Source organism: Megascapheus bottae, chromosome 11 (assembly GCF_031878675.1).
Source record: "Megascapheus bottae isolate mThoBot1 chromosome 11, mThoBot2.hap1, whole genome shotgun sequence".
Taxonomy (NCBI): domain Eukaryota; kingdom Metazoa; phylum Chordata; class Mammalia; order Rodentia; family Geomyidae; genus Megascapheus; species Megascapheus bottae.
In genome coordinates this window covers 54,908,062-54,935,457 of record NC_143519.1, presented here as the reverse complement: position 1 = coordinate 54,935,457, position 27,396 = coordinate 54,908,062, and the positions used below count along the sequence as shown (strand labels likewise).

Below are 27,396 nucleotides of genomic sequence, written 5' to 3'. Positions count from 1 at the left end.
GTCAATAGTTGGTTGGTAATGAGCAATGGATTGGATTCCCTATTATGAGTGGTGTGTGGAACAGATAGACCACACATTTTGCTGACTCTCTAAAAGGTTCTGAACCACTGGCTATCTATTACCTGCCTATTAATTCTCCTTCCTAGATTTACTTAATCAGCTAAAGAACAATTCAAAATGGAGATGGTTCCCAAGACACAAGAGTCACATTAGGTTGTCAGCAAGTGTGGTCCGGGAAATGGGACTCTGTTACCCTTGAAAAATGCTTATTCTGTCTCTCAGTATTAATGGAGGTCACTGTGCCTGGAGACCTGCCCCAAAGTGGAGATGTGATCCTTCAGAATCTATTATCTTGTTAAATTTAACGCTCTCCACAGGAGGCTGGAAATGCACAGTTGGTTTGAAAACAGCTCTCCAAAAGTTCAGTGCTAAAATAAAACTAGAATTACTCTTCAAATAAAACCCCAGAAATTACTGTTTCTCAGGAATGACTTTCTGCCTGCCCTCATCCACTTGCTGCTCTTTCTTTCATCTTGCCTTCATTGAACATGATTTATGGAACACTAGCACAAGCCAGGCACTGTGTGGGGGTGGGGGGGTGGCGCTACAGGGTGGGGTGGAGAGTGGAGAGCACAGTATGCACAGGCTTCAGGATAGTAAAGTGAGAGGGAGGGTCAGGAGGAAAGCATCCTTACAGAGGTGCCATTTGAGAAGAACCAGCTCTCCAGGGATCAGGAAGTAGACCTTTCTAGGTAGAAAGAAAGGAAGAAAGAGAGAGAGAGAGAGAGAGAGAGGAAGGAAGGAAGGAAGGAAGGAAGGAAGGAAGGAAGGAAGGAAGGAAGGAAGGAAGGAAGGAAGGAAAAAAGAAAGAAAGAAAGAGAGAGAGAGAGAGAGAGAAAGAAAGGAAGAGGAGAGGAGTGGAAGGAAGAAGAGGGCAGAGGAGTAAAGGGAAGAGAAAGGAGAGAAAATGAGGGGAAAGGAGAGGGGGGAAGAGAGGGGAGAGGAAGAGAGAACACCGAAGAGGGAAGAGAAAAGAAAAGAAAATGAAGGGAAGGGCAGGGGAGGGAAGGAAAGAGAAGAGAGGGGAAGGGAAGGGAAAGGAAAAAGAAATGTAAGGAGGGATCCAAATTGGAACAATTTCCAATGAAACAATACCCAATGAAAGATATAGAGAATTGTTTACTGAACATATACAAAGAATATCTTGGATGCCATTAAACATGTTTAGTAACTCAGATAGGATGTTTTACAACTTCCTATTCTTAAGAATAAGGACCCATTTGGACCTGAGTCATTATGTATTCACTTAAATGACACCCTCAATCTGGTTTTTGCTGTTCCTTATTTGATTCAGCCAGGGATGTGGACATGGAGGGAGGGGAACAGTATTCTGTCCTCTTAGCTTCATGAGTCACAGACCTTATGCTCTTTCTTGCTCTCTACATACGAAATCTTTCTTGCTTTCTTCACTCTTGAGGTAGCATTGACATGTTACCATTCCACATGAGTGAGAACATGCAGTTCCAGTGGGTATCTCAAAATAACACACACAAGATTCCTCAAAGCCATGCTCACCTGTCTCCCCTTGTTTTGTCCCTAGGTAAGTGTGAAATTGGCTGGGCCTACTACTGCACAGGAGCAGGTGCAGCAGCCGCCATGCTTCTGTGCACATGGTTGGCTTGCTTCTCTGGTAAGAAGCAGAAGCACTACCCATACTGAGATGAAGCCACTGGGACCAGCAGAAGAGAAGATGGGCCATGGGGGCTTGAAGGGGCCAAAGCATCCAGCAATTTTCAGATGACAGAAGAGTGTTTCTAATCCAGTGCACTGCTAATGAAAGGAAGCCAGGGACATATTATGGGAAGAAATGATGGTGAGGGATTTGTGGAAATAATGGAAGCTGGAATGATGGAGAAAAATGGACCAAAGGCTTATACTCTTGCAGGGAACCTGTTGTTCCCATCCCACAGAATATTGTGGTATGCCACACACAAGGCAAATTTATACATGCAGACAAAGGTCTAGGTTTGTTTGGTTTTTGTTTTTTTTTGAGAGACAGACTCTGGAAAATCCAAAGGGCTAGTAGCAACAGTATTATCGTGGAAAGCAGGGTATTCCACAGATAATCCCTGGAGGTGCGGATGCTTCTGGAAGCACATGAACACATTTACACACACATACACACACAGCCATGCACACATATGTAGCTCATCACACATGCACAGAAGCATAGCAGTGCATTGATCCTCTTTTTTTTCCTTACATACACCTGGAAAATACAGTATTATCACTTTATAAAACAGCCACTGAACTTAGTAAATGGACCAATATGCCACTCACATCAGTATTTTGTACCTCCTGCATAAACTCTTCGAACCCTCAACCCATCTTCAGCGTTTATGCAGACTTTTAGAGTTAAGCCGTCCTATTTCAGTTTATTCAATGATATGCAATATTTCTCCGAGTCGCTTCTTCTTTGATATTCTCCTGAAGATAAAGGGGTCACATTCTGTCCACTGTAGGGGAGAATCCAGTTGAATATAGGAAATAAAGAGAGACATTTTTCAGTCATTAGCTTGTGTTCTCTTTTGTCCATTATTGTACTGTGCTGTAACCACATTTAGTTCAATATCCATTTTTTAAAAAAAATTAAAGTGCTATTTTGTTTGTATTTGAAAAAGCTCTGTGAATAAATTCTCTCTTTGATCAATAGTTCACTGAGTTATGGCGTGTTAATTCAGTTATTGAGTTTACTTCTTTAATTTCTTCCTTAATTTCTTGCCTTTTCAGGGCAACGGGGCCCTCTTAATTTATCTTTTGTCTTTGAAAGCTTCTCATTAATTCACTTGCTAACTATCCACCAGGCATTGTTCTGGACCTATAATACATTAGAAGTAAGACTTCTTGCTGAAAATTCTTTTGAATTTTATTATCGCTAAATAGCTGTATAAAGGAGTTATCAATCAGCACGTCAGTCAGTTTGTGAATGCTATGCATCATGATTGCTAAATTCTTTGCAATCAGAATTCTAATATTCCTAGAAGAGTTTGGAGTCTCTTTTGTATTGACTAGGCAGTAAGTGTTAGACCACATTCAGGAGGGATCTGGGGTGACATTCCTCCAGGACAAGGACAGGATTGTCTCAAGTTGCTGGAGATAAGTTGTCTTTCCATTTAGAGAATTGAATGATAATCTTCCACTCCAGCAGAAAGTGTTGGTGAAAAAAAGAAAGGTGTAGACTCCTTAACAATCCCCTCACAGAGCACTTTCCATTCTTTCTGAAGCAAAAGAAAATGGATACCAAATGATGGATATATCCTGTGGTAAGCAGGTCTGAGTTATTGTAGCAAACCATTAAAAAAAATTAGTTTTAGTTGGGTACTCGTGGCTCCTGCCTGTGTTCATAGCTACTCAGGAAGTTGAGATCTGAGCACAAAGATTTGAAGCCAACCCAAGCAAGAAAGTCTAAGAGACTTTTAATCAACCACCAAAAGACAAAAGTAGAGCTGTGGCTCAAGTGATAGATCACTGACCTTGATCAAAAGTTCAAGGGCACAACATGGAGAGCTAAAGGCTGAACAAATGCAGCAATTATACACACTGGACACTGTGATGAACAAATGCTATGCCATTTGTGGATGGGGATCGGAGAGAACTGGGAGTATGGGAGGCAAATCCTGACACTGTCCAAAAAAAAAGTACTCTTTACTTGATGCATGTAACTGTAACCTCTTTGTACATCACGTTTATCATCGCAATAAAATTAAAATAAAAAAAGCTAAGGGACAGCAAACACCCAGGCCCTGAGTTCAAACTCCAGTTCTGCTACATGCATATACGACATTCAGTTTCAATTAGTTTCTAAAATTATACTTCCTATCTGACAATTGAACGTTCTGGTGATTTATTTCTCTACTGTATTTTTTTGGTATTCTCTACATACATTTCTTTACTTAACTTGAACATTTGAATTATCACACTTGCTTTAGATACTTTTCTTCCTTCTAGGTCAAGAACCTAGGCTACTTTGGAAGAACGATACAAGGTGTTAGCCCAGAAAACTCTAGATTTCCAGAGGCTTTGTGATTGTGGAGAAAGACATTGTCCTCTGAGATGCTTAATTCACAGTGTGTTCAATGTCAGCTGATTATGTCTCATTGTCTGCAGAGTGAGTGCTGGTTGGCTTCACTTGGTGGTTTCCTGTGGAGAATGGAAGATTGCACTTTGCTTCCTCAATTAGCCCATCATTTTCATGAATTGCTGATGTTTTTCAATTTTTTAACTATACCTTCCTGTCAGAATACTATAATAGTTCCCATTATCAAGCTGGATTCTGTATGGAATTCATTAAATTCCTTAGACAGACATAGTGATGAGATTGTCATTTCTATGTGGTCTGCATAATATAGACTTTCAGGGGATTCGCTTAAATAAAAGTTGATCTCTTTTACACAATAAAGTCAGCTGTTAAACCCTTACCAGGCAAGGCTTAGCTAGTCATTTTGTGCCAGCATTTAATGAGGAACATCTAATTGTGTGTGTGTGTGTGTGTGTGTGTGTGTGTGTATGCCAGCCCTGGGGCTTGAACTCAGGTCTAGGCACTTTTCCCTAGCTTTTGCTCAAGGCTAACACCCTCCTACTTCAGACACACTCCCACTTACAGATATTTTGGTAGTTAATTGGAAATAAGAGTCTTGTGGGGGATGGGAGGTAAGTTGACCTGGGATGACTTTGAACCTCGGTACTTTGATCTCAACCTCCTGAATAGCTAGGTTGACAGGTATGTTTTCCCAAAGGAGCACGGCATTCATTCAGAAACAGGTATACTGCTTTCCAGACACAAAGCAGGATTCATGAACTAATGGCAAAATGTGTTAAAATTATAGATGATGCAGCTCCATTTGTGGAGGAGTTACAGACAGATAAACCCACCACTATGTGGAATTGCAAGCTAAAAATGTTTCTAATATATATAATCTGCCAAACATTGTAGCTTAGCAATATGGTATTATAGACTATCATATGTGTATCGTGGGGTTATAAAACTAACCAGGGACTATGGCTTGTTCATACTTCCCAGCATTTAGAGGGTATCATAGCCTATCTCCAGGAAGAGATCAAAATTCTAATGTATAAATACAGTTTCTATTAAATGTATATCACTTTAGACACGATAGCTACATAGTAGCCAAGAAGCCAGTACACAGTCATAACTAATGCAGGGTCCCAGAAAGTACGAGGGCTGTGACCCTCTGTGGCGTGTCAGTGCAGGGGACTTCTTGGGAGCAGTGAAACGTTGTTTGGAGATGGTAACTAAGCTACACTGGAGACTGCGACTTGCTGAAATCCACAGATGTTTGGACTGGAAGCCTGATTCGTATTGGACATTCAATGAAACAGCAAAGTAGAAGAGATGGCGATTGAAGAACCTTCCCACTGGGGCACTGGAGGGTGTATTTATGGTGCAGAGGGAGATGAGGCTGGAAAGGGATAGAAAGGACTTTGGGTGCTGTGCTAGAAGGACTAAAACTCACAATGCACCCCAAGCCAGTGGAAGGCTTTGAAGTAGGTGAGATGGGGCATGAGCAATTTGAATCTTTTAGAAAGATTTCTGGAACAAGTTGGGTGAGTCACTGAGTGGCTGGTTCAGGGAGAGGAACTATAAACATAATTATAAACAATGATAAACAAATCCTTTTGATGACCGTATGTTTTGAATGGTTGGGAAAGGGAGGTGAATAAACTGATAACCTGGGTACAAAATGATAAGGCTAAACTAGGCAAAATGAGGAGAGATAGGAAAAATGGAAGATATTGGAGGATGAAACTCAGTGGATCCCCAGAACCCGGAGAGTGAGATGGAGTGACAGGCTCATCTCTGAAGTGGCAGCTAGGTGCATACTAGTATCATGAACAGAGACAGGATAGAGGAAAAACAGCATGCTGTGTCACATTGCATACCTGTGTTGAAACCCTGTGTAGCACTCCACAAATAGATCCAATTTATTTTTTATACATGTGCCAGTGCTGGGGCTTGAACTCAGGACCTCTGTTTCTTGTTCAGCCTTTTCATTCAAGGTTGGCACGCTACCACTTCAGCCATTCTTCCAGCTTTTTGCTGATTAATTGGATTTTCTAGGATTTTTCTACTTGGGTTTGCTTCAAATGTTTATCCTCAGAGCTCATCCTCCTGAGGAGGTAGGATTACAGGCATGTGTCACCCATGCCTACCAATATATTTGATTTTTATTGATAAAAAAGACTGGAAATAGACCACCTAGAATTCTATGTCCATGAAAATCATTTTATTGTGTTTTATTGTCAGGGAGATGTACAGAGAGGGTTACAGTCAGGTAGTGGGTACATTACTTCTTGAACATTAATACCCCCTTCCCATGTTTATTTCCTACTTTCCCTCCCTCAATTCCTCCCAATCATCTTGTTTTCCCCCTTCCTTTCTCTATTTCAAATAAACAAATAAATGTATGTACAATATACTAGGTGCCAAAGTCAGATACAGTAACAGCATGAGATAAACCATCAGGGGAAAAAAAAGAGAAGAGAAATAACTTCACATAGTACATTATGAACAACAATTCAAAAAAAGTTAAAAAAAGAATAACAATCACAAAGATAAACCTCTTGTTTCCATATCTTGGAGTTTATTTCACTTAGCATCATCTTATATGACCATATGGCTATTTTGATTCTCTACTAGGACAACCCTAGACATATACTAATGATTTCAAACTACCGAAACCATGAAACCTATGTTTCTTTGGGTCTGGCTTACTTAATATGATTTTTCCCAAGTCTTTCCATTTCCTTATGAATGGGGTGATGTCATCCTTTCTGATGGGAGCATAGAATTCCACTGTGTATAAGTACCATGTCTTCTTGATCCATTCGTCTACTGAGGGGCATCTGATTTGGTTCCATATCTTAGCTATGATAAATAGTGCTACAAATGAACATGGTTGTGCTGGTAGGTCTAGTGTGGCCTTGTTTATGGACATTTGGGTAAATGCCCAGGAGTGGAATCTCTGGGTCACAGGGAAACTTTATATTTAGTCTTTTGAGGAACCGCCATACTGATTTCCAGAGTGGCTGAACAATTTAACACTCCCATCGAGAGTGTAGTAGCCCATGAAAGTCTTTCAACAACCAATGCTTCAAATAAAATGGGAATTTTTTATAGACATATCAGAGTAGAAAGAGGCAGAAAAGTGGGGGAGGAGACAGAAGAGATGGGAAGAGAAAGAAGAGAAAAGAAGGAGACAAAAGAGAAGGGAGAGAATGAGGGGAAGAAAGAGATGGTAATGGAGGGCTTGTGCATGGCTCCTGTAAGTACATGGGCATAAATGCCTGGTAAGTAGTTGGAAGTTCAAGTAAGATGCCCAGGAGAGATTTTAGGCAATGGATTCATTAAAGAAGCCATAAATACAGAAACAACCTTGAGGAATATTGTCACTTAGCACATACACACTCAAAGGACTCTTACTTAAGGAAACATCAGGGACATCAGAGGGCATTCAAGAGAAATTGTTGTTACAGTCCTAGATGACAGAAAAGGGACTTTCAGGAGGAAGAGAGTCTTTAGAACTTAAAGACATTGGGGTGAGTATCTGTACTTATTTGATCTGTTAGTAGAAGGTTAACAATGACCTCAGAAAAGAGGGAGTTAGGATGGGGGGCAGAAGTAGAAGTGTGAATCAGAGATTTAATCAAAAGAGAAAATGTTTTAAAAAAAATCATCTTTCAAGAAGCTTAGCTCTGAAGAGAAGAGGAAAGATGGAATCAATTCTGCATTTCCATAGGTAATGAAACTAAAGGTTTTTTTTTAATATTCTTTTTGTCATGCTTGTTGACTATGGCAAATATTTCAGGACATCAAACTCATGGGTGTGAGATCACCAGATGTTTCTAATCTAATTCCAGTCAGTCCACAGGACCTAGAAGAAATTGCCACAGGAGTAATTTAGAGTTAAGGGTACCACGTTGAAGTAAGTCCTCACTAACGATAAGGGAGGCCATCAGGAATGGTCACAGCTACGGTGGACTTCATCCTGGAGTTGTTTACCTGAAAAAACAGAGGGCGTCTCAGAACCCAGGCTCTCTTCAGCACCTTAGCTTTGACAGTCCAGTTTTCTGTGGTCAAGCAATAAATTCAATATTTCTATCAGGAATTAGATGTTTTGAAACCATTTATTTTTTTAATAGCAAGAAGAGATTTCTGTGCTACTGAGCCATCTGTAGCTACATAGCTACATTTATTTCTTCCACCAGCAGTAGGATCTAGAAACCTTCAGCTTCTATACTTTTTGGAATCGCTGTTTCACTGGATATGAAGAGGAAATGTGGTCCATAATACTCAGAAACAGCCTGAGATGTTTAGGTTGAGATACCCAGGAAGCTGTCATGCCACGCTGCTACCCTTACACTTTGCCTTTGAACATCCATTCCGGTAACCACTGCTCACTGATCACATACTATGCATGAGATGTTATGATAGAACCTACCACTGATGTCCTTTCACTTTTTCTATGACTCTTACATTGTCTCTACATTTTAATTCTTTGAAACAAGTATTCTTTGTTGTAATTTTAGGCATAAATTGTAATGCCAATATAATAGCCTCTTGATACTTGTTTAACTTGTAGTGCATGTCGAAATAAGTTTCATCAGGATGGATATTTCCTATTTTTCTGCACATGTCTGTAATGAATCAGGATTTATTTGAGGCAAATGATGAAGTGGTTCATTTCTAAGCTACTTTACTGAAAAATATCAGGTTTATAAAGGCAGCGTGGGACCAAGGATACAACTGGCTCAAGGAGATAAATCAGCTGGGGTTACTGTCTACCATGAGCTTATATTCTGTTATTTGAAGAAATTTCACATCCACACTTGATCAGTGAGGGCTTCACCTCAGAGAGGCTGAGTTTGACTTTTGGTCCGCTTGTGTATTTGTTGCAAGAGCTCAGGCAAGTTTCTTTCTTTTTTTTTTTTTAGAGTTTTTTTGCACGTTTATTTCTTTTTTTTTAATTGTAATTAATAAAAAGGTTACATGATATTTGCCAGATAGAAGGTGCATTAATTTCAGGCAAGTTTCTTAACTTTAGTTCCTTCATTTGTAGATTATGAACACTTCAATAATTACTTGAAGTGTGTGTCAGTCTTGGGGCTTAAACTCAGGGCCTGGGCACTGTTCCTAAGGGTTTTTGTTGTTGTTGTTGTTCGTTTTGTTTTTGTTTGGCTCAAGGCTAGTGGTTTGCCACGTGAAGCACAGCTCTACTTCCAGCTTTTTTTTTGGTGGCATTTCATTGAAGGTAAGTGCCCCATCGGCTTTCCTGCCTAGGCTGACTTTGAACTGAGAACCTCAGATCTAGGAATACAGGAAGGAGCCACCAACACCTTATTTCTTTAATAAAGTTTTCCAAGGACGAGAAAACAACACAGTCTACAGAAAATCATTTGGTTTGGAGGCTATACTTAGACATTTGTACCCTGAGTCAAAATCTGAGGTTCAGAATAACAAATGAAGTTCAGAATAACAAACTCTCAACAAATACTGCTAACAAAGTAGACATCCAAGTGCAAGTCTGTAAGTCTGTAATGATACCAAAAGGAAGGCAAGAATTACAAATTTTACAGAAGATCTAAGAAGGATCTGTCATTAGTACAAGAGGACAATACTTGACTGTAAATGCCAGGCATGAAAAAATTCTGAGAATTTCTCATCCCTGCTTTTACTTCTCCCCTGGGTCAACTTTTCCATAGAACTGCTGTGTAGCCTGTCTTCTCTGTGACCCATTTGGTCTTCCAGTGTGGTCTTATAATGACTTCTTTCTGATCACACTCTATTCCTCACTCTTTTATAAGTTTATTTTTCTAGGGCATTGTGCTCTCCAATGACCCGGAAACAAGCAGCTCTGTATTTGCTGTCTGAAAGTCTCAACTGAGCTTTGTGAGAATCTACCTGTGTTCCCTTGGCACCAATTTGCACCATATCTGTCCTCTGTTACAGACAAAGGAGTTTTAAACAATTTGGGCCAGAGAATTTATTTTGGTTTCCCCCTATGAAAAGGGACAAAAGAACACAGTTGGGCTCTGGTCTCTTACACCTGTATTTCTAGTTACTGAGGAGACTAAGAGCTAAGGATCAGGGTTCCAAACCAGCCTGAGCAGGAAAGTCTGTGAAATTCTCATCTCCAATTAACCACCCAAAAGCCAGAAGTGGAACTGTGACTCAAATATTACAATGTTAGTCTTGAGCAAAACAGAACAAAACAAGAAGTTCATGAACAACATTGCCAATAGGAAAGTCCTTAAACAAAATATTGTATATCCATAGAGGGAAAATCACTGAGTCATTGAAAGGGATTATTTCCTCTATTTTGAGCACCAAGGTTTATTAAGAGAGAAAGTAAGATGCAGAAGAATTTATAAAGTATGCCCAAATTTCTGTGACCATTTTAAAGGATGTGCATTTGCTTCATGGCTAGGAAAAAATATCTGGAAAGATAACTAAGAAATAGATGATAATAGAAATAGAAAGATAAATAGAAGATAATACTAGGTGATAATAGATAAGAAAGAAGAATGGAAAAGGAGATTTATTTGAAATGTTCTGTGCTAATCTTGTGCCAATGTGTGTTCAAAATTTTTCTTTTTTTCTTTTTTTTGGGGGGGTCAGTTGTGGGGCTTGAACTCTGGGCCTGGGCTCTGTCCTTGAATTCATCCAGCACCTGTGTAACCCAAGCCACACCTCCTCCCTGCCCTCTCCCTATATAGTCCTCTGATTAGTTCTACCCCTTCCTCCCTTTCTGCCTTTCCATTACCTTCCCTTCCATTTCCCTTTCTCTTTTTCCTGTACCCCTTGTACCCTCTGCATCCTCTATCCTGTACCATGTGATGTTTCCTTAACCCAGATCTTACATATAGTGCATTGGCTGGGAATGGATAGTGTCAGGAATTGCTGCTCTCTCTCTCTCTCTCTTTCTTTCTCTCTCTCTCTCTCTCTCTCTCTCTCTCTCTCTCTCTCTCTCTCTCTCTCTCTCACACACACACACACACACACACACACACACACACACACACACACACACACACAGTTTGCCTGCTGCTTCCCCACCATGGAATCAACTGTGAATGAGCCCCACACCCCGTCCCCACATCTCTTGCCTTTATCATTGCTGGCCCCACATTCACTGCACAGACTCCTGTCTCCTGTCTTCTGTCTGGTGAGTGACTCCCATTTATGAGTCCCTTTGTTCTGTCTTTATTCTGTCTCACCACACCAGAGGGACCTCTCTACACCTTTTTGTTACTTTCTACGTCTGTAGGGACTTCTACATCCTTACCAGACACCTTCTAAAGGACTCTAGAAAGCCAAAATACCTTATTTTACCAACACAGTGGTAAATGGCCTGAGATTTTATGCAATCAGGTTCTCCATGCTCATCTTTCTCTGTCTGTCTCCTGTCTTTCCTATCTCAAAAGCCTCCCAGACATCCCTCTAGAAAAGTAACTTTCCTTGTCTTGTAGGCATTCTACTTCCCCTCCCTCCCTCCATCCCTCCTTCCCTTTCTTCCTTTCTCTCTCTTGCTCTCTCACTCACTCACTCACTCACTTGCTCTTGCTCTCTCACTCTCCTGCCTCTCTGTGCTCTTAGCTAAAACTTTCTGTCCAGTGTCAATTTATTGATTGGTAAAAGTACTGTGAGCTGTGGCTCAAGGGGTAGGACCATAGCCTTGAGCTGAATAGCTCAGGGACAACAGCCAGGCCCAGAGTTCAAGTCCCACAACCAACAAAAAGAAAAAAGTACTGTGAAACATCTTATCTCACATGAGTCAGAAAACTGACGAAGAATTACTGATGCTATCAAAGTCCTTTGCTGAAACCACTTCCTTGATGAAGGTATATTAACTGTGAAGTACCCACATCTAGGGCAGAGATTATGAAGAACTTACCTATATTTATATGTAGCCATATACATAATATTCACACATATACATATACTCATTTACTTATCATATTTTTGTTTATATATTGCATCTATTTGTATACTATGCATTTGTTTACATATTTTATTGCATACTTGTACATTTTACTTAAAATACATACCTTTTTATTGGGGGGAGGGTTGATAAAATATAACACTTGTTTGTTGGGGGAAGGGCTTGAACTTAGCACCTCATGCTTGCTAGATAAGCATTCTCCTCATCACGTGAGCCACATGCTCAGCACAGTTAACTTGTTTTTCAGATGATCTCATGTTCTTTGCCCTGGACTGACCCTCTTACCCAGCCCTAACACATTTCCTTTTTTGTCTACATATTCCTAACTCACCTTTCTGAATCCTTGTTTTCATGATTTCAATCCCATTATCATTCGCAACCTCAGTCATTGGTCATTTCTATTAACTGGTCTTAAGAAGTATTAACACCTCTCCCCTGACAGGCTTGTATTTGTTGTGCTTGATTACAGGTTCCTCTTTTCTGTTTCTTCAATTGGCCATGGCCTTCTGCTCCCTAGCATTTGCTCCTATCTTTGTTTCCCTAGAGCATACTTCTCTACCTCTCTGGGTCCCAGAAGTCCGCATGCAGAATTGAGGTCACAGGTTAAGGAGTCATTGCTTAAGAAAACACTGCTCACTCCTTCCCCGTTTCGGATGACATAAGTTTCCTGAGAGATTCTCTTGTGAGCAAAGTTACAAGTAATTATTAGTTGTCAAACATTTATTTTCTCACTTGAGTGTCATCAACACAGACACACTCTCTAATTCACTTTGCACTGCTTTTGTCACATTAATTTCCAATAAGTGATTTGCTGCATGACTGAGGTTATTTAGTGAACTGTATCTGAGGAACTTTGATTATATTTTGCTTCCAGTAGCAGCATGAGTTGTTTGCTATTGTATCTGGGAATTTCAATTGAATATATATATATATGTATATATATATATATATCTCCCCCATGGGTATAAATGTGTACATATATGTGTGTACATATGTACATATATATATACACACACATACATACATACACTATCCTTTTGGATACTTAAATCCTAAGTCTTCCTTAGCTAACATGACTAATGGATGCTAACAGTCTTTCAAAAGCAAAAACAGCATCAGAGGCAAGAATGAAATACAGATAATAACACACCCCTTCTTTCAGTGTCGCAGATGTCAAAGTGGGCACAGAAAGACCTTTCAAACAAGAGTGAGAAGCATTTTTCCAGCAAAATAGGTTAAAAAATATTCTGTGTGTTAACTCCATATGGGAAAATATATGAAGTGCAAAGTCTTTTTTTTCTGCTTTGCTGTAGTAAACATAGATTAAGTCTATTTGCTAATATTGCAAGGAGTGTGGTTTTTTTATGGTATTATTATATAGTGTCATGGAAGCAATGGAATAGATGACTTATGCCCTGAAAGATGGTCCATAACTTCCCAGACATTACAAGGTACGTGCAACTTACCCCTATTGGGGTGACTTACTAAAAATACAAATGCAGGATCTTAAGTTTCAGATGGTCATTCGGAAAGTAGAAAAGATAATCCAGTGATTTACACTTTCAATTGAGTGAAAATGTGGAAAGACAGAAGCCTAAGAGTGTAGCTCAGTGGTAATACACTTGCCTAGCACACACAAAGATCCGGGTTCAATTCCCTTGTTTTGTGTAGAAAACCAGAAAACAGCACAAATATATCAAAAGACAGAGAAAGCCATAAGGGAGATACCACTCATCTACCTACCTACCTACCTACCTGCCTACCTACCTACTTATATACATACATACATACATACATACATACATACATACATACATACATACCTATCTGCCTGCCTGCCTGCCTGCCTGCCTGCCTTCCTGCCTGTCCACTATTCCCACATCTAGGGTTGAGTTACTTCAGTCATTTACTCTGGAGACCTCTGTCCTCAGACAATCCTGACTATCAGAGAGATGATATGGAGGGTAACTGTGAGTATCCTGCTGGGGCAATGGTGCTTCTTGAAATTGAAATTGCAAGTATTTTCTTTATACTGGTTCTGAGGCTTGAACTCTAGGTCTGGGTGCTGTCTCTGAGTTTCTTTTGCTCAAGGCCAACACTTTACCACCTGGTATGCAAGTATATTTGGAAAATAAGGAACTATGTTTTTTCCTCAAGGGAGTAAATACGATACTATTGTCATTTCAGTCACAGTTAGTAACACTGATGAAACTTCCACACTAGATAAAGAACGAGAAACAATTTAAATGTCATGCTCTTCTAATGTATTTAATATGTAAATGTGACTACAATAGTCTAATTCAAGACTTCTCAGGAAAATTTGATTTGCAAGTGTAGCTTGTCTAGTATATTTTTTTCAAGTAAAATGTTACTCATTCAGCGGGTCTGGAAAATTTCTAGTCTTGAATGTATACCCCATACATTCTTCTAGGGAGTTAAAAGTGAGAGACATGCTAACTTTGGGGTAGGCATGTGGGTGAGTGGGGATGGGAGCTGGACTTAGCCAGATAAGCAGATACTCATCTTCACTTGTCAATAGACAATTTAACTCTCTCGACTTTCAAACTTTCTTTATGGTCCATATCTTTGGAGAATTGTGACTTCAGCAGAATCTTCAAGACAAACTGGGAGGAGACTGATGAGAGACTTCAACAGTATAATGAAGTTCTAGAGTTTTACATAAAAAAATAAAAAACAAGAGGAAATTTAAAAACTCAAAATTTTGGTCCCAAACTACTGAATGTGAGATATGTTTCCGGAGAGATTAATGGTGTGTGTGTGTGTGTGTGTGTGTGTGTGTGTGTGTGTGTGTGTGCATGCGTGCTTGTGTGTACACTTACCCATAAAGTATAATAACTGATATAGCCAATTTTGAAATAATAGGTAACAATATCTGTCATATTTTTCTTAGTTTTTTCAATATAACAGTGACAGGGGAGGAATGCTAGGTAATTGCTAGTTATCAATAGTACTTCATACAAAAGATGGCAGTGAAATACACAATAGAATTAACTATAAGCCAAGCTTCAGAGACCACCAAAATGGTTACTGGGACAGAAACATGTGTTGATTCATTTGACTGTGGTGCAGAGGAGGAGCTGTGGCTGGTAACTCCACAGAGATATGGAAAGATGGAAAGCTGGGAGGATAGCTCAGTGGTAGAGCACTTTCTTTCTGGAAACCTATAAGCAATTTTCTTTGTAGGCAAAGATTAATTCGGAAGAATTTGGAAATAAAATTCTGCTTTATTAGACAGCTTGAGTTTACAGTGGTAAATGAAAGATATTGGCTTCTGAGTGCTTGCCAGAGGCATTGATTTCCAATTCTAAGCACACATTTGATGTTGTCCAGTGTTTGCTTCTCCATGGTCAGGTGTTCAGGTATGACAGATGCCTCTGCCCATTGCTCTACACTGGCATCTTTGGCCATGGTTGCTCAATCTCAAATTCCTGGACAAGATTACTTCGACCTTCTCATTACACAGTTGGGTTTTGTTGGTTGTGTTGGACTAAATCATTCTTTAGCTATTTTTGTTGTTGTCGTTGTTTTAGATTCTAGTTAGGGCAGGGCACAGTTGGCTGGTATCTGTAATTCTAGCTAATCAGGAGTCTGTGATCTGAGAAACACAGTTCAAAACCAGCCTCTACAGGAAAGTCCATGAGATTATTATCTCCAATTAGCCACCAAAACGCTGTGAATGGATCTGTGGCTCAAGTGGTAGAACACTAGCCTTGCTTAAAAGAAGCTCAAGGACAGTGCCCATGCCTTGAGTCCAAGCCACAGGACTTGCACATAAATTTATATGCATACATGCACACATACACATACATGCATGCATATATACATACATACATACATACATACATACATACATACATACATACTAGCAGCTAAGCTTTGAGTTTCAAAGCACAGGATTTTATCCATATATGTCTGGATATACAAGCTGTGCCAGAGACTTTTTCTGCCCATAGTAATTGGCCAAGGGTTGTCACCTCAAACCCTCAGTATTTTCACCATTCATTTTACCTGATGGGACACTCAAGACTTAATAATGCTTAATAAATGCTATCAATATTTTCACATTCTGAAGTCCCAATGTTGTTATAACAATATAATATAAGGCATCTATATAATCCTTTTTTGTTGTTGTTCTTCAGCAATGGGTCAAAACCCACATACTAGGCAAATGTTCTACCACTGAGCTATACCACCAGCCCTAATTGGCCTTTTCCCCGAAGATTAAGAACTTGCATCTGAATCTGAAACTTGTTATTACTAGAGACTTTGACAGTCTCTAGTAATCAGCTTCTCTGGAGAATATTTTGAAGTCTACAAAGTGCTCTCTAGATGCCTAATCCTAGGTACTGAAAATCTATTACTTGATTCTTACTTAATGAAGGACCCTCTATAACTCCCATGGACAATATTTTAATAATACCTCAAACATTCATTCATTACATGTTAACTCTAAGTGCATTTTTTTCATTTGCTATGTAATAATCCAGACCTATGTGCGTTCAGTCAGGTGTCAGAGAATGAGATCTGCCAACAGGAGACAGAATGCAAACACCATGGATAGTAATGCAGCTCTCTCAGGCTGCTGGAAGATAGGGCATAGAAGAACTGCCCAGTACTTACATTGCCCAGGTATGGTTAGATGGGAATTAGACACATCCAACAAAACACAAGGCCTCCCAGAAGGGCACTGAAATGCTTCATGAGCTCATGATTGTGGATGTTTCTCAGAAGCCAGCCTTCCCCTCCTCGGCCTCTAGAAACTGCCATCAGTCATTGCCATAGAGCCAGGGCTACCTGGGCTTTGTGTAAGTTCTCAAAGAACAATTCCCACCAGCTGTTGTTTAGGGTCCATCACCAGGGAAGACACTCTTAGTTCCCTCCTCCTCCTATTTCTGGGAAGTGGTATTGAGCTATTTAGTAAGAAAAAAAGAAAAGAAAAGAAGAGAAGGGTAGAGAACAGAAGGATGAGAAGAGAAGAGGAGGTGGAGGAAGAGAAAGAATAAGAGGAGGAGGAAAAAGAAGAGGAAGAGGATGAGCAGGAAAAGGAAGAGGAAGAAGAGGACAAAGAAGACAAGTGAAGAAAATGTTAAAGAGAGACAGAAGAACACATCATTTAGACCTTATAAGGAAAGCAAGTAAATCATTTTGTTTTGATTTTTTTGTTTACATTATATTAACTAAGTTAGTCAGTCTGTCTGTCTGTCTGTCTGTATGTATGTATTCAGTTGTTGCTACCAACTTTTCTAGGGAAACAGGAAATCTTCATTACTAATGCTTATTAAATAAAGTATTAAGAACAGAGTAACTCTTGAAATATCTTCCATAGATATTCCTTTTCCTCCTCTTGTTTCTTTCTCTTTCCCTCTTCTTTCTTTTTTCATCCAGCTATCCTCTTTTGAAGTGACAAGAGTCATACTGTGTGGGAGATGATACAATACAAAGAAAAGTCTCTGCTTTCAAGAAGCAGTGTAACCTGGGGACAGAAACATCCATCTGTGTTCTGTGAAGAATCTGGCAGGAAGTGGCCATTCTACTCTGACAGGGATGGTGAGGTATGTAGGGAGAGCCCACACATGCATATGCACACACATATTGAAGTAAAGGAGACTCCATAAGAATAATAAATTTTTATTGCCAGTCATGGGGCTTGAACTCAGGGAGTGAGCACTATCCTTGGACTTTTCTCAAGGCTAAAGCTCTACCACTTGAGCCACAGTCCCACTTCTAGCTTTTTTTTTCTATGTATGTGGTGCTGAGTAATTGAACCTGGGTCTTCATGCATGTTAGGCCAGCACTCTACCACTAGGCCAAACTCCCAGCCCAGAATAATAAATTTTATATACCTACAACTCAAGAAATTAAATTTTCCAAAAACAAACTCTCAAAGAAACAATCATCCCATTTAAAGATGGGCTAAAATCTTAAAGGAGTCTTCTCTGAAGAGGAAATAAAGATGGCCTATAGACACAGGAAGAAATGCTCAACACCTCTGGTCATAAAAGAAATGCAAATCGAAACAACTTTGAGATTCTACCGCACCCTAGTTAGAATGGCCAGGATCAAGAAATCTAATAATAGATAATAGCAGGGATGTGGCCAGGAGGGACCACTGCTACACTGTTGGTGGGAGTGTAAACTCGTTCAACCACTCTGGAAAGTAGTATGGCAGTTCCTCAAAAGACTAAATATAGGGCTCCCCTATGACCCAGCAATCCCACTTCTGGACATCTACCCAAATATCCAGAAACAAAGCCATACTAAACCTACCAGCACAATGATGTTCATCACAGCATTATTCACAATAGCTAAGACATGGAACCAACCCAGATGCCCCTCAGTAGATGAATCATGAAGATGTGTATAGAAGATGTATAGATGAATTATGATCATGAAGATGTGGTAGATTTACACTATGGGATTCAGAAGGAATGACACTGTCCCATTCATAAGGAAATGGGAAGACTTGGAAAAAATCATATTAAGTGAAGTAAGCCTGACCCAAAGGAACATCAGCTCCATGGCTTCCCTCATTTGTAACAAATAGTATACATTTAGGATTCTCCTAACAGAGGATCATAATAGCTCAAAAGCTATGTATATATGTCTATATAGGATGAGGCTAAGCTAAATGAACTCCTGGGTATGAAAAGAGGTTTGTGTGTTTGTTCTTAATGTACTATGTGAAACTAATTCTTTTTCCTTCTTTTCCCCTTAAGATTTATCTCATGTTGTTACTGTATCTGAATTTGGTACTTGGTATATTGTATATATGTTTATTTGTGCATTTGAAAATGGGAAGGTAAGGAAAAAAGCAAGGTGAGTGTGAGGGGGTGGGGGAGGTAAAGTGGGACAAAAGCACGAGGAGTAACAATGTTCAAGGAGTAATGTACCCGCTTGCTGATGGATGTAACTGCACCCCTCTGTACATCACCCCAACAATAAAATAAAATTTTTTAAAAGAGAAAAAAAGACTAATCAATTTTAGGCAAACTAAGAAAAAGTTATTTATCAAAACTGAGATGATGCTAAATGAGCTAAGTGAGGAGACTTAAGAGTTTGGCTTGTTCTTTTGAGTTCAGCTTCAATCCTTGTTCAGTTAAGCATATAAACCTTTGACTTCTGTTAAATTTTGCTGTTGCTGTTGTTAAATCTTGAGAAAAGTAAAGATTAGCTACAAAGTTGCCAATGACATATATAGCGATTATACTTGCCAATTCTTCCTAAATTGTGAAGATGACTTGATTTTTTTTTACCAGACAAACGGGGGAGAGCTGGCAGTCTAGAAATCCAGGGAAACATGAGCAAAGGCAAGAAGTCAAATATCCATCTATACTGCCTACATGAATTGGGATGGATGATTCTTTTCCTCCATTTTCACCTCTGTAACTGTGATCCTGGAGTCTCTCTAATTATGTGGCCTGTCAGTCAAAAGACATAATACTTTAGTTAGGAAGAGTATATTCAGGAGGTAACAGTAGTTAATAATGAGGTATATAATACCGGAAATTTGACAAGAGTCGGTTTAAAATGTTTTTGAAAAGTAGGCAAGACAATAGATAGGTTAACTAGTTTAATTTACATGTTCTCAATGCATATACATTATAATACTGTATTATATTATATACTATAAATACATGCAGCGTTTGTCAAACACTCCCATCAAAAAAGAAAACAGCTCAAAACAGTTGCTTAATTCTCCTTCCTATTACTTTGAATTAGCAAACTATATTTCTGAGAGTAAAGTCAAAATTACCACCATTTTTGCAGGACACGGCTGCATTGTGTCTCTAGGAGTCTGAATACTTTGGTTTGATAGCTGCTAGTGCTCATGTCTTCTATTCTCCATCACGGTTCTCAGCTCTGCATTTACTTCATTCTCCTAACAATCCTATAAAATTAAATCTTTACCCATCCCACTGTGTACCTCAGGAATCGTTTCAAGAGGACTTTGTGTCCAAAGTAACTCATACAAAGTCATAAGATGGGTGAGTGACAGATGAGATTTACATACAGGAAGTCCGTTTTCATGATTGCGCCCTCCCACCTCCCACTGCGCCATAAGCGACCACAAAAGCATCAGCTTTGCACTGGCAAGTTTATGGGTGATGCATTAGTTTGTGATTAAAAAAATACAGCTCTTTATTTGCTGCAAAAGCATCAGTGGTTTCATGCAATATTATGATAAGGTTTTTAAAAGGAGAAGGCACTAAGGATTCAAGGACAATAAAAGAAAATCGAATAAAGCATCTCTGTAAATTCACTATCATTTATAAATGTACAGTCTCAGTGCTTGAAAAATCTAATCCCTAATTACCTCTTCATTTCCACAGTGGAAATCAAATGCAGAAGTCATACACAAACAAATTGTGCATACACCACACACACACACACACAAATGCACACACACAAATTTCAGGACGTTTGGACTCACTATTCCTCCTGCTCTAATATTTGATCATATAATTCTATCTTACCACTTCAGTAAAAGCCACACATTACCATTTTAAAAATCACAATTTCCCACAGCCCTCAGTTCAATAATTCAGTTCTTAGCCGGGCATGGTATCTTATGCCTATAATCCTAGCTACTCAGGAGGCTGAGATCGGAGGATCACAATTCAAAGCCAGCTCGGGCACTCTTATCTCCAATTAACAACCAGAAAACCAGAAGTAGGGCTGTGGCTCAAGGGTTAGGGTTGTAGTCTTGAGCTGAAGAGCTCAGGGACAGTGCCCAGGCCCAGAGTTCAAGCCTCACAACTGACAAAAAAATAAAATAATAATAATAATAATTCAGTTCTTAACAAGTATCGTGCCTATAATTCTAGCTGCTCAAGAAGTAGTGATCTGAAGAATAATGGCTCAAAGCCAGCCTGGGCAGAAAAGGCTGAGGAATTTCATCTCCAAAATAACCAGCAAAATGCTGGGCTAGAGCCATGGCTCAAGTGGAGAAGACTCTGTGATCAAGCCCCATTATAGGGGGAGGGAGAGTGGAAAAAGAAAAGAAATTCTGTTTTCTTTAAATAAGTCCATTTTAACTTATTCTGGTTGTATGTCTAGCTTCCAGACATACTATCTGATATACTATCTAATATACTATCTGATATACTAACTGATATACTATATAATCAATCAATACTGGCATTCCTGGCTTTTATTTCTTACTGTACCTCTCATTAGAAGGTATGCATCAAAGATTTTTAAAATTTTCATTGATGTTCCCCAAAGCATAACACTGTGAATAACAAGTAATATAATCAATAAGGTTTTCTGATTGAATTTTAAAAATTCACATCTTAGCCACCGTATTACACCTGCAATCCTAGCTGCTCAGGAAACTAAGAGCTGAGAATCAAGATTTGAAATCAGCCTAGGCAGAAAAGGCTGTGAGACTGTCATCTTCAACAAACAACTCAGAGCAAGAAGTGGAGTTGTGCCTCAACTGGTAAAGCCCTAGCCTTGAGCAAAAAAGTGCCCAAGTCCCGAGTTCAAGCTCCAGGCCCTGCACAAAATTAATTAATTAATTAATTAGTTAATTCACATCCAGAACCCTTATGCCTAGTTGCCTTGAGCCTGATTGCTTCAAAATTAAGAACTGCACCTACAAAACCCTCTAGGCTGTTACAAAGAGAGTAAACAGGAACAATTCCCAGGTCTCAGAACTGTACAAAAAGCAAAACAACAAGAGGCCGGGAGTTTGGCCTAGTGGTAGAGTGCTTTGCCTAGCATCCATGAAGAACTGGGTTTGATTCCTTGGTACCACATACATAGAAAAAAGCTGGAGGTAGTTCTGTGGCTCAAGTGGTAGATCTCTAGCCTTGAGAAAGCCCAAGGACAGTGCTCAGGCCCTGAGTTCAAGCTAGGACTGGCAAAAAAACAAAACGAAACAAAAAAAAATGAAACAAAACAACAACAACAACAAAAGGCCACCACAGTGCCTTGCATAGATTTTCCAACTGACTTTTAGTTAGAAAAAGAAGGAAGGAAGGAAGGAAGGAAGGAAGGAAGGAAGGAAGGAAGGAAGGAAGGAAAGAAAGAAAGAAAGAAGAGAAAATTCACTTATTGATCTGAAAATGCCTTTTTTAAAGCCAAAAATTTGTGATGCCTGAAATATAAACCTTTATCATTTGCTTGTGGTACAGCTGCACAAAAAGTACATCATGTAATAAATTGAATAATCTGCTTTAGGGCAGTTCAGGAATGGAATTTGGACTCTACATGGAGAAGTCTAGAATAATTCTCCAGCCCTTACCTGGCTTTGCCATGCCCTCAGTAGCTCTTTGTTGATGGCTTCTGACTAGTTCTTCTCTTTTGTAGGTCATTTTCTTTGCTATGAATTTTTTTCTTCTTTGTCCTTTGTCATGGTGTCTAAATATTTTATTCCATATCAGAAAACCAGTATCTCCACCTGTGGGGCTGGGCATTGAAGATCAGTGTTAGAATATACCCCAGGTCACTGCTTACAAATGGTACTAACCAAGATAAGTTACTTTACTTCCCTCACTTTTGATTTCATTAGCCGTAAAATTGATATAGTACTATTTCTTTATTTCTTTCTTTCTGTGGATGCGCAATGCTTGATCACTTGAGCCATGCCTCTGGTCCTTCCATTTAATTTTCAGATACAGTCTCATGACTTTTGGATCGAGTTGAACAGTCTTCCTGTCTCCACTAAATCAGATAGTTGGGATTACAGGTTTTGATCTCCATTTCATAAGCATTATAATGATGGAATCGTAATAAATGTCTTAGCATGAAGTCCAGGACACATTACCACTGGATTTTTTTACCACTGAATTTTTACTGCTGGATAATTTCTTTTCCATATACTCAAGCAAGAGTTATTTTAAGTTTATGGAAATGGCTTCTGGCCAGAGTTCCATGATAGCCGACAAGATACATGTCAGCCAATGGGCAGCTCTCCTTCATTTTGAAGGCTATATTATTCACCCATGAAAGTGTATGACACACAGGCAGGCATATGACTGTCCAGGCTCTGTCAAACCCACTTCTTCCTGGCCTACCAACAGTCACTCCTTTCTGATCTCTTCAATCTAAAGGCTAGCTGTCCAAAGGACCTTTCCAAGACAGAGCCTCTTACAGATTTAGGAGTGGCTTGAAATCTCCCCACCCAGGCACATCTGGAGGGTGACCACAGCCAGATACTCCTCCTATGGATCAGAGCCCATATGATTCATATGGAATGAATCATGTTAGGGGTTAGAACATACTATGCTTTAATGTGAAAGAGAAATTTCTCTACTCCGTCTCTCTCCAACTCCAGTGTGTGCAAGAACTTGCTGCCTCTCATCAAGGCCCTGAGAATTACCAAGAAACCCACAGGCTGCTTTTTTTCTCTTCTCTTCTCTTCTCTTCTCTTCTCTTCTCTTCTCTTCTCTTCTCTTCTCTTCTCTTCTCTTCTCTTCTCTTCTCTGCTCTCTCTTTTTTTGGCCAGTCCTGGGCTTGAGCTGAGGGTCTGAGCACTGTCCTTGGACTTTCTCAAGGTTAGAGTTCTATCACTTGAGCCTCAGCACCATTTCTGGCTTTTTTTCTATGTATGTGGTACCAAGGAATGGAACCCAGGTCTTTGTGCATGCTAGGCAAGCATTCTACCACTAGGCAAAACTCCCCACCCTTCTCTTCTCTTCTTTTTTGTCATGTCAGGGCCATTTTGCACCAGCCCTGGCAAATGCAAATTCCCTGAAGTGCTCAGTTCTTGGTGTGGTGATACCTGGGCTTCCTTACACAGTGCTTTCCCCACACACCCATGAGCTTCAAGACAAACTTTCCTTCTCTTTCCTTAAGTAGGAGCTCAAGTAACATTAGGAGAGAATCAAATACTGGAGAAAAGAGGTGACATGGATGCAGCAGAAAGGAGGTGTGTTTCTTGGTGGTACCTTTGAAGTCTGCATCCCCATTCTTTCTGGAGAGCTGAGTTTATAACCCATCTGTTCTTTTAGAATATATGGCTCTGTGTATATTAGCAGCTTCTCTTTTATTGCAGAGAATCAAGCATCCACATGTTCTGTGTATGGACAGGAGGTGTAATTGGGGTGAAGTGCTAACTCTCTGGAAATTTATATTTATTTGTAGAAATAATTAGGGAAGAAAAAGTTATGGAGCATAATTCAATAACCAGGCACACAATTAAGATGGAGCACTTGGGGTGGGTAGTAAAACTTCCCCAAGAAAAGGAAATCAATACTTTTAAGTATGATTTGTCATTTACAACCTGAGCCACAATGTCATTCTTTGGTGTGCTAGAATTTAATGATAGAAATGGAAGCTTTTTTAAATTCTTTCTCTCCTGAGCAGAAGTATTTTGCTTTGGTGGCTTCAAGTGTCCAAATCCATACTAACAGCTCCACTGATACACACGACCAGTTTCTTAAAAACTAGATGGATTTGGTGAAGCATTCTTGTTCCTTTACAGAATTGTTGTTTGTGTCTGTCGTTTTGAGAAAAACATGAAAACTTTAACTGCGGGTCCAATAAATGGAGTTGAGAATATGAATTTATTATGATTTTAAAAGAACTATGATGGAATTAGGAGATGGGCTCTTGAAGCGGCAAGGTGAAGCCCCTATGAATACATTAGCGTCCTCATAAAAGGTGCACCAGAAAACTTGCTTCCTGTCTTCATGCCACATGAGAAGGCAAACTCCAACTAGAAGATGATGCTCTCACAATCCAGCCATGCTGGCATCGGGAAATGGGATTCCACCAAGAATTTGGAAAGAATAAATTTCTGTTGGAACTGGAGGAATGGCTCAAATTATAGCGCATCAGTCTTGAGAAAAACAGCCGAGAAACAGGTCCAGGCCCTAAATACAAGCCAAAGTACCAACACACACACACACACACACACACACACACACACACACAAACTCTGATATTTATAAGTTACTCTCTTGGTTATTACAGTAATCAGAATAAAGACAAGAAAACATAAACAGGGTTTTAGCAACATGATATTTAGAAAGTGCTGGATGTGGTATTTGTGACTATAGTCCAACCTGCTGATGAGGTTGAATTTAGAAAGATTATTGTTTTAGGCCAAGAGAAGCAAAATTTAGTGAGTACTTATCTCAATTAATAAGCCCAATGTTATCATTTATAACTGCCATCCAGCTATGTAGATAACCATAGTTAGGTGTCAGAGCAAAACCATCACACTCTTTCCAAAAACAAAAAAAATAACTCAATTAAGAAAGGACTGGTAGTGTTACTCAATGGTTAAGTATGAGGCTTTTAGTTCAAACATTTAGGAAATGTTGATTTATAAACAAATCCAAGCATGGTTTTCTTCTTACCGCAGAATATTTCAGAGCTTTTATCATACTTGTGCATAAAACTATTTGGAATGAGAGGCTGTAAAGTGATTTTTTCTCAACATTTAACAGCTGCTGGTATCGATCATTTTTTTATTCTTGATCTTTCTTTTCTATCCTCTTCTTGAATCAATTTTTAGATGTCTAATTTCAAGAATAATATTGTTTTGAAGACATGATCATTAAATATGTCGCATGAGTCTGGGCAAGACTGATTCATAGATTGGGGTCTAATATCATCACACATTGTCCCTATGAGAAGAAAAATAGGAAAATCCCCTGCAAAGCTCCGTGTGGGAAATCAGATACAGAGGACCCATAGGTCATTCAGCTGTTGCCTGTGTCATTTATATACCACATAATTACACAGTTCAGGTGGACTACCCAGAGCTACCATCTCTATACCTCACTGTAAGCTTACCCTAGATGGCTCTCCTCAGTTCCCAAATAACCCTTTCCTAAGAGACCATTCTGATACTTAATGATTCTTATTAAGAAGGGATTGGAATGTGTGGGTAATTAAAGCATCTGGGAAAACAGGAGTTTTCCCACTACATGTCATTAGTTATCCCATTCCTTTTCCTCTGCTTCCTTTAGTTTCATTGATCAACCTATGGCCCCAGAAGCATTTGGCTTTGTTTCGGAGAGCTGGGGCTGCTTGCCTTTGCTACTCTTTATTAACTCGATGGACTTGCAGCCTCAGAAGAGCAGGATGGATTCAGAGAAAGGGAAGAGCAGAAAAATAAACCCTGCCTCTACACTGAAATGATGTGAGTTTCCTATGCATGTTACCACATAAAGGATTAATCCTACTTCTGCACACCTTGCTTGAATTACCAAAAGAACATGGTTATGAATTTTGTAAGTGCAGAAATCATAGTGTCTACCCCTTGTGGTGACACTCTCACGTTCATTTGTACATTGCTTACTCTTTCTGTGATGTCCACTCATCTGGTTTAGTCCATAATAGAAAGAATTTCATTAGAAGAAATTAATTTTTACAAACTCATTATATAATCAGGCTTAGATGATTGATTTATGTGATTCTACTTTGTGTTTGGATCAAAGAACTTCCCGTAAGAAGGTATCTTTTTCCTTTCTTTGTTTTGTCCCTTGATATTTGATCAACTCTTATATTTGGTTGCTGCTTTCTTGAGTTGGTTTGCTTTTCAGGGGCACTGGTGAGCATACATTCAACCACCTGACCAGGAGGGGCAAGGGATTGTACAGAATGTCTCCTGTCAGCTTCCCCTCTTTGAGTCAAAGTTCACCCTGCGGTTGGAAGAAAGAAGGCATGCAATGGAATCTGATTAAACATAAGAAATTTGACAAAACACAAATGTGAGCTGCTCCTTTCTCCTTCTCTTGGATTTACACTATCCAAAGTAAAACTCAACCCCCAAAAAAGACCGTTAAAATTTTACCTTTATAAGAAATTTTCATTTTCTTTACTTTTCAAATCACTGTTAACTCTCTTCGGAAAACCTTTTAATTGTCACTTTACAGAGTGGAGGAGAAATATTATGTCTGACCAGTTGAGAACTTTGAGTTTCTAGTATTCTTCCCACTAAACCCACAATGAAATTTTTTAGAGGAGAAGTTCAGAAGAAGCAATGGTTATCCACTGCATTATTTCATGGTAAGAGTAGTGACTTTCTGATAGTTTATCCTGCAGAGTGTTGGTAATTAATTACCTAACAATTGGGGATGCCCATTTCTATGGTGTAAACGCTGCCACCATGACTAATTTAGTCACATTTCAGCACTGAAAGTACCACTGGGCAGAAGTGGACAAAATCAGATTTTGGTGCGTTAGCCCACCATTGAATTCTGAGCCTACTGTTGCCCACATCTGAATATTTATCACTATCACTGCTTTCAAAGTACAGAGGTAAACTTAGAGTCTCTGGGACAGACAGTAGAGTACTTAAACATTTAGCATTCCTCCCAGATAATCTCCTGTGGTAGTCTGAGTCTTCTTTCCATGTCTATGCTTTCCTAAGTCCCACCTTGTATATGTAGCACTG

At 39.4% G+C, this 27,396-nt stretch overlaps 1 protein-coding gene across 2 annotated transcripts in view; it reads left to right on the top strand.

Annotated features, from left to right (window-relative positions):
- Positions 1-2,706, top strand: part of Lhfpl6 (LHFPL tetraspan subfamily member 6) — a 208,097-nt gene extending 205,391 nt beyond the window's left edge. For both annotated transcript variants that reach the window (XM_090342302.1, XM_090342301.1), the window contains one exon: positions 1,601-2,706. In XM_090342302.1, coding sequence (XP_090198428.1) covers positions 1,601-1,719 — 119 coding nt within the window. In that variant the 3' untranslated portion in view covers positions 1,720-2,706. The remainder of the gene's footprint in view (positions 1-1,600) is intronic.
- Positions 2,707-27,396: the final 24,690 nt, after the last annotated feature.